This window comes from Rhincodon typus, chromosome 3 (genome assembly GCF_021869965.1).
Source record: "Rhincodon typus isolate 14 chromosome 3, sRhiTyp1.1, whole genome shotgun sequence".
NCBI lineage: Eukaryota > Metazoa > Chordata > Chondrichthyes > Orectolobiformes > Rhincodontidae > Rhincodon > Rhincodon typus.
In genome coordinates, this window is record NC_063334.1 from 124,985,482 (window position 1) to 125,006,069 (window position 20,588).

Consider the following 20,588-nt stretch of genomic DNA (forward strand, 5'->3'; position numbering starts at 1 on the left):
ATTTCTGATGAAGGGTCTAGGCCCGAAACATCAGCCTTCCTGCTCCTATGATGCTGCTTGGCCTGCTGTGTTCATCCAGCTCTACACCTTGTTATCTCATCAACCATCTAACTAGGTGCTACTTTTAAGACCCTAGGATGAAATCCATCAGAATCTGGGCACTTGTCAACTCCCAGTTCCAACAGTTTGCTCAGTTCTGCTTCCCTGGTAATGGTAGTTTTCTTGAATACCTCCCTCTCTTTTAATTCCCGACCTATAGCTATTTCTAGGCTGCTGCTTGTCTCTAGTGAAGATTGAAGCAAAATATCTGTTCAGTTCTTCCACTATCTCTCTATCCTCAATTCCCCAGACACCTTTTCTGTAGGTCCAGCACTTATTTTGTTAACTTGTTTCTTTTTTAAATATCTGAAGATACTTTTCCTATCTGTTTTTGCATTTCTGGCTAACTTTCTCTCAGACTCTAATTTTTCCCTCATTAATTTTTTAAAACAATTCTTGGCTGTTAGTTTTAATTCTGTCCAATCTTGTGACCTTTGCACATTTATGTCTTTATTTTGAGTTTGATACAATCTTTAACTTTATTAGGCAACCATGGATAGCGGCTCTGTGCCTTTGAATTCTTATATGTTGGAATTGCAATGACATGAGATGCATGGGAACGCAAATAGTTTCCCTCCAACTCACACCCCATTCTGACTTAAATTCTGGAGCACCATCCCTAAGAAGTCTTTGTGTGGGCCTACACCATATGGACTGTAGCAGTTGAAACTGGTGGCTCAGCACCAAATATTCAAGGCCAGTTAGAATGGGAAATAAATATTGTCCTTGGTAGTGAAGTGGTTGTTCTGTGAATTTTTTTTTTTTAAATCTGTTACTCTTTTTCTGATCTTCTCAATATAGATAACTTGCTTCAGACATCATTATTTTTGATCTGTTTGCATTTCAGTATTTCAACCTTACACACCAGAACTCCTCAGGGTGTTGAAAGGCCCAACTGACTTCCAGCTAACTGTGGAATGGAATGAAGGTGGCACAAAATATGGTGTAGGTTTAGAACTAATCTTCGAAATCCAGGTCCTCCACACACACAAAATGCAAGTGGTCTGGACGGTAAGTGAAATTATGAAATTATACATGGAGAATTGATGTCAGTTATTGGACTATCATTTGAGAAACTCTGGTGAAAGATTCTTGCAGTCAAGTGTATTGTTCTGGTCTTCACCTGAGAACACCTTAGGTTTTCAGCTCTCTCTCCTCCTGTCACGTAAGACCTGGCTTGTGATAGAGTACGCTTGGTAAATCTAGTCTGTATGCATATTGAAAAAATTTGACCATGTGCAGGTATCCCAGCTGAGCCTGAAGTCTACACGTGTAGGTTTTAGTAGCTGGATCAGAAGATATAGCGGCATGGTGGCTCAGTGGTTAGCACTGCTGCCTCATAGCGCCAGGGACCCGGGTTTGATTCCATCCTTGAGCGACTGTCTGTGTAGAGTTTGCATGTTCTCCCCGTGTCTGCGTGGGGTTTCTCCGGGTGCTCCAGTTTCCTCCCACAGTCCAAAGATGTGCAGGCTAGGTGGATTGGCCGTGTCAAATTGCCCATAGTGTTCAGGGATGTGGAGCTTAGGTGGGCAATAGGGGGATGGGTCGGTGTGGACTTGTTGGACCAAAGGGCCTGTTGCCACACTGTAGGGATTCTATGATCTATGAACTATTCTACCCATTGAGTGGCAGACTGGACTCAATGAGAAAACTACCAGGAGTGAGACTCCTATTCACTTTGTCTTGCTTTTCCTGACTTGGGTGCTGAAGCAACTGAATTAACAAGTTAGCTGACTCGCTGGAACCACTCTGAATCTCAAACAACTTTATATTCAATGAAGTCCTTTTCAAAGTGTTATCAAAGAACAAATAGGACATGTGGCAGCCAATTTCTGCCCAAGACGGTATCCAATAACATCTGACTATAATTTTTAGGTTATGTTCCCTAGTGTGAGATTGCCCGACTCACCAAATGTAGTTTATCTATTTCTACCCTCTCTGATTTTGACTTAATATTATAGAAAGATCCCACCCATATTTTTCTGAAAAAGGATTATTTTTGCAGGGGAATTACAGTAGCGCTCTGGACATTTACCGTGACAAGATCCTGCAGTTCAACTGGACCTCAGATATGCCTCTCCAGTGCACAGCACACTCTGTGAGGATCCGTGCCATTAGCGGTGAGAGTGAAGTCCTGTTTTCTGGTGTCAAAGCTTGGAGTGACTGGAGTCCTGCCTTAACAATTGAAGGTGAGTCCCTTGTTACCTTCCTGAGATATTGAAACAGTATGACTGGATCTCACCCATATATTCAAACAAAAACTTCACTGACGAAGGTAGGTTCACTGAGTGATGTGATGTCAATCTGTATGGTATAAAGCCATGCTGTGCATTCTGGCATATAACTTGCCATTAGCGATATGAACTCATTTAATATACAGTAAATTGTATGACATTTTTCAAGTAACCCTGAGGGTATTGTATCATATTTTAGTTCGCTTTGGTGGTGTCGTCTGAGAGTTTTCATTGAATCATAGAATCACTACAGTGTGGAAGCAGGCCAATCGGCCCATCAAGTCCACACCAATCGCCCAAAGAGTGTATCATCCAGACCCATCCCCCATACGCTATCTCTAACTGTGCATTTCCCGTGGCCAGTCTACCTAGCCTGCACATCTTTTGGGCTTCGGGGGGAAACCAGAGAATATGCAAACTCCGCGCAGACGGTTGCCCGAGACTGGAATTGAACCTGGATCCCTGGCACTGTGAGGCAGCAGTGCTAGCCACTGTGCCACCCAATGTCTAGGCCACTCGCCTGTCAGAGAGTTGCACTCCGTGTAACTTGGACCAATGCAGCAAATTGTTTTGATTGGCCCATAAGTACTATTTTCTGCAATTCAGCGCAAAACTGAGACAAAACAGTAAATTAATTTGAGTGTTTGTCTGCATTGATGACAGGCTACATACACACCTGTAATTCTGGACTTGCAGACTACAAGGCACAAGTCAGGAGTGTGATGGAATACTCCCCACTTGCCTGGATCAGTGCAGCTCCAGCAACACTCTAGAAGCTTGACACCATCCAGAAAAAGCAGCCCACTTAATTGGCACCGCATCCACTCCCTCCACTGCTGAGGCTCAGTAGCAGCTGAGTGTACCATCTATAAGATGCACTGCAGAAATTCACCAAAGCTTCTTAGACGGCACCGTTGAAACCGATAAATTCTTCCATTCTAAGTACGAGGGGAGCAGATGCATAGGAAGGCCATCGCCTGCAAGTTTCCTTCTAAGTAACTTATAATCCTAACTTGGAAATAAATGGCCCTTCCTTAATTGTTGTCAGGTCACACTGCTGGAATTTCCTCTCTACGTGCATTGTGGGTCTACCTACAGCTTATGGTCTTCAGTGGTTTGAGAAGGAAGCTCACCACTACCTTCTCAAGGGCAACTAGGAATGGACAATAAATGCTGGCCCGGCCAGTCATGCCCACATCCCAGGAGTGAATAAAAACAAGACTTCTTTCATCCTTCGTGTATTTTCCAATGTTCCACTTCTCTTGAGGACATGCTTTTCCACACTCCATACCAAGACAATATGTTAGGGAAATGTTTTCTACCCATCTCAAACTGAAGTTATTTTGCTGCATCCAGTCACCTCTCTTCCTGTTTGTCTCCCTTCTCAGCTACCATCTGTACATTCTCCCTCCAGATCTTGTTCCTATTTCCTCACTCTCTGTTCCTCTCATATCAGTCTTCCTTTCATATCACAGCTTCTGTCCTCCTCACTCCTGCAATCTCTGCACCTCAGCCCTTCCCCTCTCCTGCCTGTCCTGTCCTTCTCCTATCATGTATTATCTCCCACTCTCCTGCCAGCCCCTCTCCCACTTTCCCTGACCATGCCAACTTCTCTTTCTCTCCTCCTCCTTCACTTTGTTCTTTCCCCAGCTCCTCCACCCACTTGGGTGTTGGGTATTGGCGAGCTGGAGAGTGGGCAAAAGATGGTGGGGGCAGATGATCTGAGATTAGAATTTATCTACAGTGCTACCATCAAATATTTTTTGAAGAATCGATGAGCTCAACACAGCCCTCAAGGGGTGTGTCTTCAGCTTGTAACTTCTAAAGTGTGTGGGCACATCACTGGGCCTCTCTAGTTCACTGTTGAGCTGTGGTGTGAATGTTTGGTCAAGGTGAGGGTCAGCAGTGAACACCTTCCCTGACAGTAACTTTACTTCTGCATGTGATCTGCTTTCTGCTCACATCAAATTCTTTGCATCTTTGTTACGTAGAACATAGAACGGTACAGGCCCTTCGGCCCACGATGTTGTGTTGACTTATTATCCTACTAAGATCAATCTACCCTGCATACCCTATGTTTTGCTATCCTCCATGTGCCTATCCTGGAGTCGCTTAAATGTCTCTTAAAGTGTCGTCAAGTTAACGTCAAAGCCCTTTCAATCAGTTTATTAGGTGAAAGGTGTCATGTAAGCCAAAGTTGTAATAAGTTCAGATAAAAGCCTGTTGACCTGAAATGTCAACTTTGTTTTTAGCCCTGTAAACGCTGCCAGAATTGAGTGCTTTGAGCGTTTCTGTTTTATTTGTCATAAGTATGTTTATTTTTCTTTTCCAGGGCTAGACACATTTAACCAAACCAAGGGTAAAATCTATCCCGTGGATGGTACTGTTCTAAAAGCAGGATCCAGCTTGACGTTTTGTTGTGTAGCTGGTCAAGGAAAAAGAATTGATAAATTGTATTTTAGTGACTTGAATGCAACAGTTATCGAATTAAGTGACAGGAGCCAGGCCATCAAGGTACAGAATGTCACCCCCTCGATAGAATCTGGAACAAACGTTCTTTGCATTACAAACGTGCTTGAGTACGAAGGAGCAGTCATATATATTGGCTGTAAGTATTGTGGTGAGATGAATGGCAATTAACTTTGGTTGGTCTTGATTTCTGTATTTGTGTGCATGCTGAATGTTGGAAATTGATGGCCGCCTGATTGAGCTGGGTTGCCAGTATACCTTGATGTCCACACACTGCAATGCCAGTGCAGTGCACACCATGCAAAACGATGTACATTCAACAAACTATACAATGCTTGTATACCAAATATGATCATGAATAATGTATGTGGTGTAGATTGGTGGATATGGTTGCCTTTGATCATTGGCGTTGTTTTGATAGATGAGCAACATTTCAAGTGTGGTAAGCTTACTTCACTGGTTAATGGTGCTGAAGGGAGGAAGCCCAATAATTCTTGCAGTGGTCACCTGTTTCATACTTATCTCCTAAATGATTACTGGTAGCTGTTGACCATGTGTAGCAATCATTGTTTGTAGTAGTTGTACATCAAGTGATGATGTGAGTCTTGGAATCAAATTGTCATTGTAGGAGCCAACTGTGGCTGTATCCACAGGCTTTCTGTAAGACGGTAAGATAGAGGAGTGGAATTAGGCCATTTGGCCCATCGGTCTGCTCCACTATTTATCATGGCTGATGTGTTTCTCAACCCCGTTCCCCTGCCATCTTCCCGTAACCCTTGATCCCCTTGCTAATCAAGAGCCTATGTATCTAAAGACCGAATGAGTGCGTTTGAACTTGTGTTTTTAGATCCCCCTGATTTGCCAAGAAATCTCAGCTGTGAAACACGTGACTTACAAACACTAAACTGTACTTTCGAACCAGGGAGGTCAACTTCATTAGTCTCAAAGCGTCGGACTATATATAGTCTCATCAACAGGTAAGCTCCTTTCTGTGTTTATTTCACTTTTCCTTTGTGAATTTGTGTTCATCGAACTGAGTCGGACTGTGTGGCCCTTTATCAAACCAGTCTTCTCAGAATCACAGAATTACTACAGCACAGAAGGAGGCCATGCGGCCCATGTGCCTGCAGTAGCTTTTTGAATAAGCATTTCTCCAGCCTTTTCCCCATAATCTTGCATATGTTCCTTTTCAAGTAACTATGCTCTTTGAAAAGCTTGATTGAGCCTGCTGCCAAAACAGTCTTGGGTTGTGCCTTCCAGATCCTAACTACCTGTTTTGTGAAAAAGCTTTTTCTCTTATCACTTTTTTCAATTACTTTAAACCTGTGCCCTCCTCTTCTTAGATAACAAGGTGTAGAGCTGGATGAACACAGCAGGCCAAGCAGCATCAAAGGAGCAGAAAGCTGACGTTTCGGGCCTAGACCCTCCTTCCCTGTCTGTGTGGAGTTTGCACGTTCTCCCTGTGTCTGTGTGGGTTTCCTCTGGGTGCTCCGGTTTCCTCCCACAGTCCAAGTAGATTGGCCATGCTCAATTGCCCATAGTGTTCAGGGATGTGTAGATTAGGTGGGTTATAGGGGGATGGGTCAGGGTGAGATGCTCTGAGGGTTGGGCTGAATGGCCTGTTTCCACACTGTAGGGATTCTATGATCTATGATAACTTCCTAAAATACATCACCCAGCACTGGGTGCAACACCCTACCAGGGGCTGTACCAGTGTTTGAAACAAGTTCAGCATAACTTTCCTGCTCTTGTTCCATCTTGTGACCTTTGTCTGTGGATGGTAGAGCAGTTCCCATGCACAGTGGCAATCAAGCTGAAACAGCTGCTGTGAAGCTGATTGACAGATGAATGCACACCATTCCGTTTGGATGTGATTTGACTGCTGCTCTCACAGGTGAAAGGTCAGCAATTTCAATCTGTATTCTGTAAACTGTTTGCTTTTCTTTGGTCAACCCTCTTGAGTCTACCCTCCCAAGATTTTCTTTCTTTGGGAGCTAGGGGACTGCATCCAAATATAAGCTTTGAGCCACGAAACCAAAGTGACTAATTCTTTGAGTCGCTCCAGGGCTCTCCCGGTCAGTTTTGTGCATTATGTGAAGGAATGTTTTTCCATTCAGACTAGCTGCTTGCCTCAAGTAGGTGCAAACAATCCCATAACACTGGTTCGTACAAGAGCTGCTGGGGGCTTCTCTGAAAGTCAAGGCTATTGTTTCTCCTCAGGCAGTCATATCTAAAACATTTATTTCCTGTTTGAGGGACCTGCAGTACAGAAATTGGCTGCCTTAAATTCCCATGAGTTAAAAATCAGCAAACATCATCGTTTTATTATACGTGAAATTACTTTAACTTCAATTCCCAGACATACAGTTTGGAAATCATTAGCTGTTAATAGAAGACAGTGTAAAAACCAAGAGCTATGCAACGGTGACCACACACTGTCTCCAATATTTCTCATTCATTAGGTCATCCGAGACCACCTCACCATGTGAAGAAGCTTCAAAGATCCACCCGGATTACTGGTGCAGTTTTCCGATTTCAAATGGCAATGATATATATAATCTTTCAGTACATGGTAAAAATCCATTGGGGGAAGCTCAGTCCCATATAACGGTGGATGTGACCAACGTGTGTAAGTATATCATTTATAATAAAGATTGTCATAAACCTTCTGCGCTGTTGTCTTCGCCTTCAATTTATTCCAGCAGGTGTCTGTTGGAATATTTTAAATTTGCTTCGAGACAAGGCAATTGGCCTCCCATTGTTTGTGTCACTGCCCATTCTTCATGTATTGAACCAGACATAGTCAACAGGCTAGTCACACACATTCATACAAATGCAGCTTATCATATGGAGGGAATAAGGCCTCCCTTGATCTTCATTTCCAACTTCTGTCGCGACATCGATCGCCTCAACATCTCCACTCCTGTCACTCACTCCAACCTCTCCCCCATGGAATGTGCAGCCCTTTGCTCCCTCCGGTCCAACCCGAACCTCCCCATCAAACTCGCAGACAAGGGAGGCACGGTTGTGGTATGGCATGCTGACCTTTACATCGCGAAGGCCAGGTGCCAACTCTCTGAAACCACCTCCTACCACCCCCTCGATCATGACCCCACACCTGACCACCAAACCATATTTCTCAAACCATTTATAACCTCATCACCTCAGGTCACCTCCCACCTTATTGTTCCCCAACCCCACACCGCCTGCTTCTATCTCCTTCCCCAAATCCACAAACCTGACTGCCCTGGTTGACCTATTGTCTCTGCCTGCTCCTGCCCCACTGAACTTATCTCCACTTGCCTTGACTCTGTTTTCTCCCCTCTGATCCAGGAAGTCCCCACCTACGTCCGGGATACCACCCACACCCACCACCTCCTCCAAGACCTCAGCTTCACTATGGACATCCAGTCCCTATACACTTGTATCCCCCACGCGGATGGCCTAAAAGCCCTCCGCTTCTTCCTCTCCCAAGGCCCAACCAGTTCCCATCCACTGACACCCTCATCCACTTAACTGAACTTGTCCTTACCCTTAACAACTTCTTTAACTCCTCCCACTTCGTACAGACTAAGGGGGTGGTCATGGGAACCCGCATGGGCCCAAGCTGTGCCTGCATCTTCATAGGAAAAGTGGAACAATCCCTCTTCCGCTGCTCCAGTGGCACTATCCCCCATCTCTTCCTCCGCTAAATTGGTGACTGTATCGGCACTGCCTCGTGCTCCCACGAGGAGCTTGAACAGTTCATCATCTTTACTAACACCTTCCACCCCAACCTCAAGTTCACCTGGACCATCTCTGATACCTCTGTCTCCTTCCTGGACCCCTCTGTCTTCTCTGGTGACCGCCTCAAAACCGACATCTATTTCAAGCCCACCGACTCCCACAGCTACCTAGTCTACACCTTCTCTCACCACCTTCCTACAAGAATGCAATCCCCTACTCCCAATTCCTCCACGTCTGCTTCCAAGATGGGGCATTCCATCCTGCACATCCCAGATGCCCTCCTATTTCAAGGACCGTAACTTCCCCCCTCCAGTGATAGAAAATGCCCTCAACCACATCTGTTGTGTTTCCTGCACCTCTGTCCTCACATCCCCTCCCCCCAACAAAGACAGAATTCCCCTTGTCCTCACATATCACCCCACTAACCTCCACATCCAACGTATTATTCACTGCTACTTCCTCCACCTACAATCCGACCCCACAACCAAAGATATATTTCCCTCCCCACCCCAATCTGCCTCTTGTAGGGACTGTGCTGTCTGCGACTCCCTCGTTTGCTGCACACTGCCCACTAACCCCACCGCCCCCAGCACCTTTCCCTGCAACCGCAGGTAGTGCTACACCTTCACCTCCCCTCCATCCAAGGCACAAAACATGCCTTCCACATGAGACAGGGGTTCACCTGCACATTGGTCTACTGCATCAACTTCTCCCGATGTGGCCTCCTTTGCATCAGTGAGGCCAAGTGGAGACTTGGAGACTGTTTTGTAGTGCACCCGCGCTCTGTACGCGACAAATGACAACACCTTCCGGTTGCAAACCATTTTAACTCCCCCTTCCAATCCCTGGGTGACATGCCCGTCCTGGGCCGCCTCCAGTGTCATAATGACACCACCTGGAAACTGGAGGAGCGGCGCCTCATATTCCACCTCAGGAGCCTATAGCCCAATGGCCTAAACATGGATTTCACCAACTTTAAAATCGCCTCATCCCATGTCCAATCCTCCCTCTCATCCCCGGCTCCTTGACCTGACACAACCTGTCCATCATCTCTCCCACCTATCTGCCCCTCCCATCCCACTGACCAATCCACATCACTCCCTACATGCGCTCACCTATCACCATCCCACCTACCTTCCCCAGCCCCACACCCCCTACTTATTTATCCGCTCCTTTCCCCCTCCCCATTTCTGAAGAAGGGTCCCGACCCGAAATGTCAACTTTCCTGCTCCTCTGCTGCCTGGCCTACGGTGTTCCTTCAGCTCCACACTGTGTTATCTTTGACTCCAGCATCTGCAGTTCTTGCTATCTCTCTTGATTTTATTACCTGTCCTTTTGACAAACTAGATGATAGAATTTTTACGTATGTGCAACAGTATGACTGAAAACCTAATGCAGCCCAATATTTGGATGTTTAGTGAGCTTTCTGCAAAACACCTGGGGTCCTAAAAGGTTTTCAGTTGAATGCAGGCAGATGTCTAGCACCTTTCTGTTTGGCCTGATTAGTGCCACTAGCACAATGTCATGCAAACGTGATTTTTCAGGCATCCACAGTTCTTTTGGTTTTTTAAGTGCCACCGGCTTTATATTTGCCAATAGGTTTGCGTACGAATCTTTGCGGTTGAGTTGATGACTTTTAATCTTTCTTCCAGTTCACCCTTATGCCCCTCACCAGCTGAGGGAAGAAGCCAAAATATTAACAAGTCTCAACGTATCCTGGTCAGATCAAGTAGATTATACCGGGATCACACTGCTTTGTGAGATGGAAATAAGAGATCATTTGGGGAGCAACATGACAGTAAGTAATTACATCAAAAACATTAACTTTTCTAATCTCATTTCTTTTTATTTCTGCTAAAGCCACTAACTTATCTGAGACCAACTTGTTGACCTGTAAATAGCACTGCCCAGATTTAACTCATTCAACCTCAGGATGGGATGAGTCCTCAATCTTTATTTTTATTTTTTTCATTTTATTTCTCTATTTGGTGGGGTTAAAGGATCTTTCTTAGGAGGGTAGCTGGTGACAAGAGGTCAGTGTTGGGACCACAACTTTTCACTTTATACATTAATGATCTAGATGAAGGAACTGTGGGCATTCTGGCTAAGTTTGCAGACGATACAAAGATAGGTAGAGGGACAGGTAGTATTGAGGATGCGGGGAGGCTGCAGAAGGATTTGGACAGGTTAAGAGAATGGGCAAAGAAGTGGCAGATGGAGTACAACGTCGGAAAGTGTGAGGTTATGTACTTTGGTAAGAAGAATAGAAGCATGGACTATTTTCTCAATGGGGAGAAAATTCAGAAGTCTTAAGTGCAAAGAGACTTGGGAGTTCTAGTTCAGGATTCTGTCAAGGTAAACTTGCAGGCTGAGTTAGTAGTTAGGAAGATAAATGCAACTTTGGCATTTATTTTGAGAGGACTTGAATATAAGAGCAGGGATGTACTTCTGAGGCTTTATAAGGCTCTGGTCAGGCCACATTTGGAGTATTGTGCACAGTTTTGGGCCCCATATCTCAGGAAAGATGTACTGGCCCTGGAGTGGGTTCAGAGGAGGTTCACGAGAATGGTCCCAGGAATGGAGAGTTTAACATATGAGGAACATTTGAGGACTCTGGGTCTATACTTAATGGCGTTTAGAAGGCCGAAGGGGGGGATCTAATTGAAAGTTATAGAATACAGAATGGCCTGGACAGAGTGGATGTTGGGAAGATGTTTCCATTGGTAGGAGAGACTAGGACCCAAGGGCACAGCCTTAGGGTAAAGGGAAGACCTTTTACAACAAAGATAAGGGGAAACTTCTTTAGCCAGAGCGTGGTGAATCTATGGAATTCACTGCCACAGAAGGCTGTGGAGGCCAGGTCATTGAGTATATTTAAGACAGAGATAGATTCTTGATTAGGGTTACGGGGAGAAAGCAGGAGAATGGGTTGAGAAACTTAGCTATGATTGAATGGTGGAGAAGACTTGATGGGCTGAATGGTCTAATTTATGCTCCTATGTCTTATGGTCTTGTCACTTTTTATAAGGGGGGAGGTGATGGCCTCGTGGTATTGTCGCTGGACTTTTAATCCAGAGATTTAGATAACGTTCTGGGGACCTAGGTTCGAATTCTGCCACGACAGATGGTGGAATTGGAATTCAATAGAATATGTGGAGTTAAGAATCTAATGATGACCATGAATTTGTTATCGATTGTCAGAAAAACACATCTGGTTCACTAATGTCCTTTAGGGAAGAAAGCTGCCATCCTCACCTGATCTGGTCTATATGTGACTCCAGACCCAACATGGTTGACTCTGAAATGCTCTCTGGGCAATGAGGGATGGGCAATAAATGGTGCCTAGCCAGTGATGTCCTCATCCTGTGAATGATTTTTAAAAAAAAAAAAAATTCCTCTATTTTCTAATTTAGTCCTACAATCTGCAATGCTGCACTTTTTATTTCTTTATTTTCCAGTTTTGTTTCCCCAAGAACTTGTAACTGAAGAATCTATACCTTTGTACCTAAGATGGTGACGTAAGAGGCGATTTGTAAATTTTTCACTGTACTCATCTGATTGCATGTGACAATAAAGCTAATTCAATTCAGTTCAATTCATTACAATAGTGACCAAATGATGATGTGATGCAAACCTGATTTTCCCAGTTGAGGAGCTCATAAATTGTGCAGGATGGTATTTCCAACTCTGGAGGGTTTTGAGGATGTCTTTTTGAATGTAAGGAGTGAAGTGACAAAGGATGGTAGTATTGACGTAGCTAAAGGAATATTTACCAATTGTAGAACAATGTCACAATTTCCTTGTATTTATATGGTATTTATTGATATGTAGACCAATTAGCTTAACGTCAATGGCAGGAAATAGGATCTTCAATCTTTCATCAAAAAGATGTAATGGATAAACATGCAGAAGTTTGAAATAAACCATATCGTCGTCTACTGCAAATATTTTGACCTGTTTTGCACTGTACTCATGACCAGCCCATTGGTGTATACCAGTGTATATGTTCCCTTTAGCGACCTTCCATCCTCCTTTATTTAACCCCACCACTGTTTCATTCTATTTCGTTTGCAACTTTAGCATCACGTTTGATCCTAAGAGGAGCTTCTAACCTCATACTTACACCATAACTGAAACTGTCCATTTCTGCCTTTGTCTCAGTGCCTGATTTTACTCCAACTGAGCTCACCTGCTGCTTGAAACCTTTATTTGTTCTTTCATTATCTCTAGACTTGGCTATTTGAATGCACTTCTGGCAGTATTCTACTCTCTGTAAACTCTAAGTCATCCAAAAGCTCTAATTCCCATGGGTTACCTTGGACTTTCTGTTCCATATCACCCCTACAATCGCTGATCTTGGCTACTGGTCAAGTAACATCTTGACTTTCACTGTTGTTTTCCAATACCCCCATGGACTCAGCTTCCTGTCACTCTATAAGCTCCCCCTGCGCCCACAACCCTCTAGGCTCCTCCTAAACCTGGCTCTAATTTCACTGGTGCCAGCATTGCTGACTACACACAGAGTCATAGTCATACAACATGGAAATCCGACTTTTTGGTCTAACCAATCCACACTGACCATGTTCCCAAACTAAACTAGTCCCACCTTCGGTTTTCTATGCCCAAGCTCTGGGCTTGACTTCCTATCTTTCTGTCTACTTCGCTTTCTTCTTTTAAAACTCTTCATAAAGAAAATCTGCCTTTTTGAGTAAACTGTTGGTCATGACTTAATATCTCCTTGTGGTTCAATATCATACTTTTCTTTATAATGTTTTATTACATTAAAGGCAGTATTTTAATATAAGTTGTTTGTCTAACTTTTAACTTGCTCTTAAATACATATTTGCTACTCAACTACGCTTCTGGTAGTGAGTTTCACATTGTAGCCTCCCTAGGTGAAGAAATGTCTCTTACCTTGTCTAGTTATAGCCCCTAGACCTTGCCTGCAAATGGTATTATCTTCCTATGGCTTTCGTAATCATAAAAACATCTATTAGGTTACCCTGTAGGCTCCCCCTGAGAGAAGGACCTCTGTTGTTCAGTATTTTGTTTAGTCTGTCAGTTCTGGTACATCTATTTTTCTACTTTTTTTAGCAACTCTTTATTCATTTATTCATTCACGCGTTGAGGGCATTGCTGGCTAGGCAGCATTTATTGCCCAGGGGGCAGTTAAGAGTCAAACGTGTTGCTTAGGGTCTGGAATCCCATGTAGGCCAGACCAGGTAAGGATAGCAGAGTCCTTCACTAAAGGACATCAGTGAACCAGATGGGTTTTTCCTGACAATCAACAATGGATTCGCAGTCATCATTAGATTCTTGATTCCAGATATTTATTGAATTCAAATTCCACCATCTGCCATTGGTGGGATTCGAATCTGGGTCCCCAGAACGTTGTCTGGGTCTTTGGATTACCAGTCCAGCCATAATACCACTAGGCCATCACCTCCCAAAACTCTGGATTCTTCTTACAGTACGGAGACCTGACGTGTCAACTTGGGAATCTGTGGAATTCAGGCCTAAGACTTGCAAGTGGTGTTAACCACGTAAATATTGGTTTCTCCCCCCCAGAGGAGTTTCCCCTTATTGCACAATTTGTCTCCCAGTTATAGTGACAGGAGTAGGTCATTCAAACCTACCCAACCATTCCGTATTCAACTATTTGTGCCTGATCGAACTCTTCAATGGCTTTATTCACTCCATTTCTATAAACCTTTGTCATGGTAATCAGAAATCTATCAATCTCTATCTTAAACATATGGAAATACTTCTACAGCCCTCTGTGGTGGAGAATTCCAAAGATTCACAACCCTCAGGAAGCAGAAATTCTCCTCATCGTTGACCTGAATGGTATTCCCTTATTTTAAAGTTGTGTCCCCTGCTTCTGGATTCTCCAGCCAGGGGAAACATTTTTAACTGCATTATCATGTCTATCCCATTCAGCATTTTGTAAGTTTCAATGAGATCACCTCTCATTCTTTGAAACTCTAGAGATTACAGACCCGATTTTCCCGACCTATCTTGTTATTGATGAGTAATTGATGCAGTGTCTAATCTATAAACATTTTTGTATTGCAGTATAACTACTCTGTGATTGGAGGACCTAAGGATGCAAGACACATAGTAACATTAGACAATTTGAGACCTAATACAAGATATTCCATTCAGGCTCGTTATTCTGCTCAGCATTTTTGGAAGTGGAGTAAATGGAGCAATTTGATAAATGTTGTAACTGAACAAGCTGGTGAGTAACCAAGAGGAGCGTAATCTAGGTCAAAGACTGTGTTATGCAAGACTAGCTACTCTCCACATGGAGAAAAGTTAATGTTGTGGATGCAGCACTTTGCTGCAGATAACAAGGATTAGAAGCAAACTTCATAAACTTGATTGTATGTAGAGTGAAACTCCCATTACACTATCTCCATCATCATATCCTCAGGACAGGAATGGCATGGATTAAATAGAGTAAAGCTCACTCTGCGCTGTCCCATAATACACTCCCAGGATGGGTGCAGCACAGGGATAGGTACAGAGTAAAGCTCACTTTATGCTGTCTCCTTCAGACACCCCCAGGACAGGTGCAACACTGGATTCAGATATTGAGTAAAATGTCCTCTATACTCTCCCCATCAAACATATCCAGGTAGGTACAGCGCAGGGTTAGATATAGAATAGATTTCTCTCTACACTGTTCCATTAAAACACTCCTAAGGGTGGCAAAAGAACTGACCAAGTGTATGTGATTAGGAATATCATGTGTTAAGAAGCAGTGATATGTTCACAGTTGAAATTATTGTAATAAAATGCAAGGGAAATTCTCGAAGTTTGTATCACCACAGATGAAATGTCTGATTTTGCACATTAAACGCAAATGTAGCGGTTTTATAGCACTCTGCCCATACTGCTTTCTGTTTTATCTGTGTTGGTGGTGGTACTGCGTAGCTTGAAGTTTGTGTTTTTGCCCGTGAACTTATGCTAAAGATCCAATCTGGGTTAAACTAAGCAACAATTTGGCAAGAGTACATTCTTGATTCCATAAACTACATTTGGGGTACCATGCAGTAACAAGATAATTCCATATTAGAAAGTTGACAGATGATGTATGTCAAATGTTTTTCCCTCTTATGCCCGTTTGTCTCTCAAATTCTTCTAATTACAGCTCCATCAACCAGCCTGAATGTCTGGAGAAAGATTATGCCAAACAGGACTGTGACTATTTACTGGAAGGTAAGGACTACAAATGATAACATTGAGACATGAGGTGAAAGTCCAGGCAAAAATTCGAAATTTTAGAAAGGAGGCTAAGGCCTGGAGGAGGTCGCAGAGTACTAGGGATAAGTTGTTTCAGTTCTATGGAAAAACTGGAGCATCTGGAATTGATTGCCTAGCAAATGGCAACAGCAGGTCAGGCAGTATCTGTGGAGAGATTTTTCAGTTGCTGACCTTTCATTGGAATCAATACTGAAGGTCATTGACCTGAAATGTTAACTCTGTTTCTCTCCTCAGATGCTGTATTTACCACACAAAACGTTCATTTGATACATCAAGTCCATGTCGACTTTCCAGTGAGCATTCTAATCCTTCCCTCACTGAATCCCTGTCTCCCTGCAAGTAAGATTCATTCAAATTGGCAACAAATTTCTTCTGAAATAATTGATCCACTCTGCTCTCAGCATCATTGTGGATAGCGAGCTCCTGGTCATTGCCACTTGCTGCATGAGAAAAGGTTCAATCTTATAGTCTCAAGAGGGTCAACCTGTGGGATTCCTTCCATAGAAGGCTGTGGGGGCTGGGTCACTGATTATATTCAAAAAAAGAGATTGATAGATTTTTAGATTTTAAAGGCATTAAGGGGTATATAGAGATAAAGTGGCAATATGATGTTGAGGTAGAGGATCAGCCATGATCATTTGAATGGCAGCGTGAGCTCAAAAGCCAAATGGCCTATTTCGGCTCCTGATTTCTACCTTTCTACGTGTCCTTGTGTCTGTTGCCCAAAATCTTAAATCTGTGTCCCAAACCAATAGGAAGAGATTCTCTTTGTCTATCTCATGACAACACGCCATAAAGTTGTACACCCCTACCAGATTTCCTCTCGAACCCCTTTCCTTCAATGAAAATAAACCCCTATCTAAATTTGTAACTAAAATCATTCCCATCCCTGAAACCATTCTGGTAAATCTCCTGTACACCCTCTTAAGGACTTTCACATCTTTCCTAAAGTGTGTTGATCAGAACTGGATACAGTGCTCTAGTTGTGACCAAATCAGAGCTTTCTAAAATTTCAGCATTGCTTCCCTGCTTTTATACTCGGTGTCTTCATTTATGATGAGCTAGGTCTCATACACTTTGCTAACCACTCCTGCCATGTCCTGCCACCTACAAAAATGACATGTATAACCAGGTCTCTTTGTTCCTGAAGAGATGATAAGTACTGCAGATGCTGGAATCAGAGATAACACAGTGTAGAACTGGAGGAACACAGCAGGCCAGACAGTATCAGAGGAGCAGTGGCCTAAACGTGGATTTTACCAGTTTCAAAATCTCCCCACCCCTAGCCTCATCCCATGTCCATCCCTCCCTCTCATCTCTGCCTCCTTGACCTGACACCGGTCCAACTTCTCTCCCACCTATCAGCTCCTCCCACCTCACTGACCAATCCCTACCACTTCCTACCTGCACTCACCTATCACCATCCCACCTACCTTTCCCAGCCCCACCCCTCCTCTCTCTATCTGTTTCTGAGCTCCCTTCCCCCTTCCCATTTCTGAAGAAGGGTCCTGACCTGAAATATCAACATTCCTGCTCCTCTGATGCTGCCTGGCCTGCTGTGTTCCTCCAGCTCCACACTGTATTATCCCTTTGTTCCAGTGCACCCTTTACAACTGCACCACTAAGTCTCTAATGCCTGTTCTATTCTGTCCACCAATATCCGTCACTTCAAGTTTCAGTATGTTTTTAAATGATTTTTCGGTATGTTTTCCACCTGCCACTTGTCTTCCTATCTTGCTAGCCTATCTACGACCTGTTGCAGTTCATTCACATCATCCTCATTGCCACCACTCCTCCAAGTCTGGAATGACTGGTAAGTTTTGAAATTTTACACTGTATTCCAAGACCCTAGTCATTTGTATCCAGCCATGAGAGCAGTGGCCTCAGCACTGACCTTTGGGGAACATCACCCTCTAGTCCAAGAAACACCCACCTATCATGACTTGTTGCTTTCTGTCCTTAAACTCAGAATTTACAGTCAGTAACAGTGAAGGAACAGTTTAAAGTCAGAATGGCATGTAACTACGAGGGGAATGTGGTGGTGATCTCATGCACTTGCTGTCCTTGTCATTCTAGGTGGTAGAATGGTTTTTATTTCATATTTTCAGGATTTCAGTGTTTTGCAGTCATATTTTGGTTAAATGAGGTTAATAGAGTTGCTAAAAGGATAAAGAATTTTGGGAGAGTAGATTGGGTGAAACTGTTCCACTCGCAGGAATGTCAAAAACCACAGGAGACAGATTAAGATAATTGTTAAAAGAACAAGTGGGAGTTGAAGTGAACCGATTTAGTTTTCATGCAGTGCTGTTATGATCAGGAATGCATTGCCTGTAAGGAGATTGGAAACAGTAGTAACTGTATGATGAGAATTGTGCGCTTACTTAGAGAAGAAAAGGTTTTCATAGCCATGGGGAAAGAAAGGGTGAGTGGAAATGATAGCTGTCTCTTGCAAAGAGGTGGTAACTGCACAGTGGGTCAAATGCCTTATATTTGTATTGTATTGTTCTAGCATTTTCTGCTGTATGTAATTCAGAGATTCTAGGCTTGAGATTGCAGATGAAAATGGAGCCTGTGGAATGCTCCCTACCCTCGCATTGTTTTGGTGAATTGTTTGTGTCAGGAATACTGATCTTAGCATAATCAAGATGTAGGGATGGCACAGTGTGTGTTTTCAGATTTACATATGCAGTTAGGAAGAATAAAAGCTGAGGGATAGAAACATAGAAAGTGGATACAGGAGTAGGTAAAATGCTCCATGATTCAACATGATCATCCTGATCCTCTATCTCAATGCCATATTCTGACTCTGTCTCCAATTCCGTCCATATATTTAGCCAACAGAAATCTTATTTATTCAGTGTCTTAGCCTCCTGTAGTAGAGAATTCTAGAGGTTCACCATGCTCTGAGTGAAGAAACTTATCACCTCAGTCCAAAATGCCCTACCCTGTACCTGGAGGCCATCACCCCTTGTCCTGGATCCATTGGCTAGGGGAAACATGACCTTCATCCAGTCTGTCCAAACTTTACACTTTGCAAAGAGATCCCCTTTCATTCTTCCAAACGCCAATAAATACAGACCCAATCTCTCCCCATACGACAAACATACATTCCAGGAATCAATGTTGTGAATCTTCATTGTGCTGTGTGCATGGCAGTATATTTTTCCCATTGAGCACGGTGCTGCTGTTGGAACAGGAACAAAGAAGCAATTGACTGAGAGAAAAGTTGTATATGAAACTGAGGAATTGCCTGTCAGCTAAACAGAACACCCCCTGTCCAGGAACCAAAACAATTTGACTAATAGTAAACAGCTTCAGTCTCCCTCTTTCTTTTAGCCACTTTCAGATGCTGAGGCAAACGGTCACATTTTATCCTACAATGTAACTTGGATGAAGATAGGAAGCAATTCGTCAACCACAGTTGAGAGGTCAACGTCGAGCGTAGCGATAGATCTCGATGAAGCTGCCTATGTAATTACAGTTATAGCACGAAATAGTGCCGGGACATCACCACCTTCTGTGATTAGGATCCCTCCACACACTAACGGTGGGTACTAAGCAGTTACTCCTAGTTACTTTGTCCGATAGTTCTAATTTTGCACTGTCAGTAAGATCCCTCAGCACTTCTAATAAAATGATCTATCTGCTTCCGACTTCTGAAACCTAATAAGAGTGGTTGGATCTTTTCTTTAAGTGACCTATGCATTCACTCAGTCAAGTAAGACCCACCACTACTATCTTCTCAGGTAACTAAGAATAAGCAATAAATACAGACCTTGTCAATGAGTTCCACTGAATATGAATAAGATAAAAGCTTTGTGACTACTAGTTTTATTTTGTAAAACAAAAATCAAGGAACTGTGGACGTTGGCAATTAGAAACAAAATCAGAAATTGCTTGAAAAATCTAGCAGCACTTGTGGAGAGAAAGCAGAGTTAACATTTTGGGTCGAATGACCCTTCTTCAGAACACAGAATTTTGTTTTCTGGGCAGAGGCTGAAGACACTGTATGTTTAGCTTCAAGCTGTAGGTTGCAGTTTTAGTCATTGAGCATTTATTTCGGTCTTGCCTTTTTGGGTAATTCCTGACCTGTTAAACAGAAGGAAACTGGCCAAATCACTGTTTCTGATGACTGTGCATTAACCTTGCAGTTGTTGACTTGCTTGCCAAGCTGGCTTGTTTTTGACCATTAAAGACGAAGTGTGTGGTGAGGCAGAGGTCTAGTAACTTAAGTATGTCCTTGCTGATGGAGCTGCTGGTCTGCGTTGCTGTTTCCTCACCCCATTCTATCCACTCAACCCAAGAATTCCTCAATACCCTCAAGAACATAAAAATCAGTGACAACGAGATTATGGTATCCTTTGACATCACAGCTTTATTCACATCGATCGTCATCCCACTAGTCAAAGAAACATTGGCCACATTACGAGAGGAAACAGCAACGCAGACTAGCGTCTCCATCAGCAAGGATACCTACTTAAATTATCAGACCTCTACCTCACCTCACACTTCGTCTTTAATGGTCAAATATACAAACAGTTCAACGGTACACCAATGGGGTCACCCACCTCGGGACTCATCGCAGAAGCAGTCATGCAAAGCCTAGAACACACCACCCGCCCCCGCTTTCAACCCGAAGTGTGGATCCGGTACGTAGACGACACATTTGTCAGTATTAAATGCAACAAATTAGAAGAGACCCACCACCTCATTAACAGCATATTCGCATGGATTAAATTCACAAGGGAAGAAGAAAACAACAATCAACTTCTGTTTCTGGATGTTAAAGTA

General features: G+C 43.4%; 1 protein-coding gene across 2 annotated transcripts in view; it reads left to right on the plus strand.

Moving 5' to 3' along the window:
• LOC109932672 (LIF receptor subunit alpha) overlaps positions 1-20,588 on the plus strand; it is a 195,186-nt gene that overhangs the window by 146,577 nt on the left and 28,021 nt on the right. For both annotated transcript variants that reach the window (XM_048619315.1, XM_020531812.2), the window contains exons 6-14: positions 947-1,110; positions 2,105-2,288; positions 4,666-4,941; positions 5,650-5,779; positions 7,265-7,431; positions 10,181-10,326; positions 14,604-14,769; positions 15,685-15,752; positions 19,134-19,344. In XM_048619315.1, coding sequence (XP_048475272.1) covers positions 947-1,110; positions 2,105-2,288; positions 4,666-4,941; positions 5,650-5,779; positions 7,265-7,431; positions 10,181-10,326; positions 14,604-14,769; positions 15,685-15,752; positions 19,134-19,344 — 1,512 coding nt within the window. The remainder of the gene's footprint in view (positions 1-946; positions 1,111-2,104; positions 2,289-4,665; positions 4,942-5,649; positions 5,780-7,264; positions 7,432-10,180; positions 10,327-14,603; positions 14,770-15,684; positions 15,753-19,133; positions 19,345-20,588) is intronic.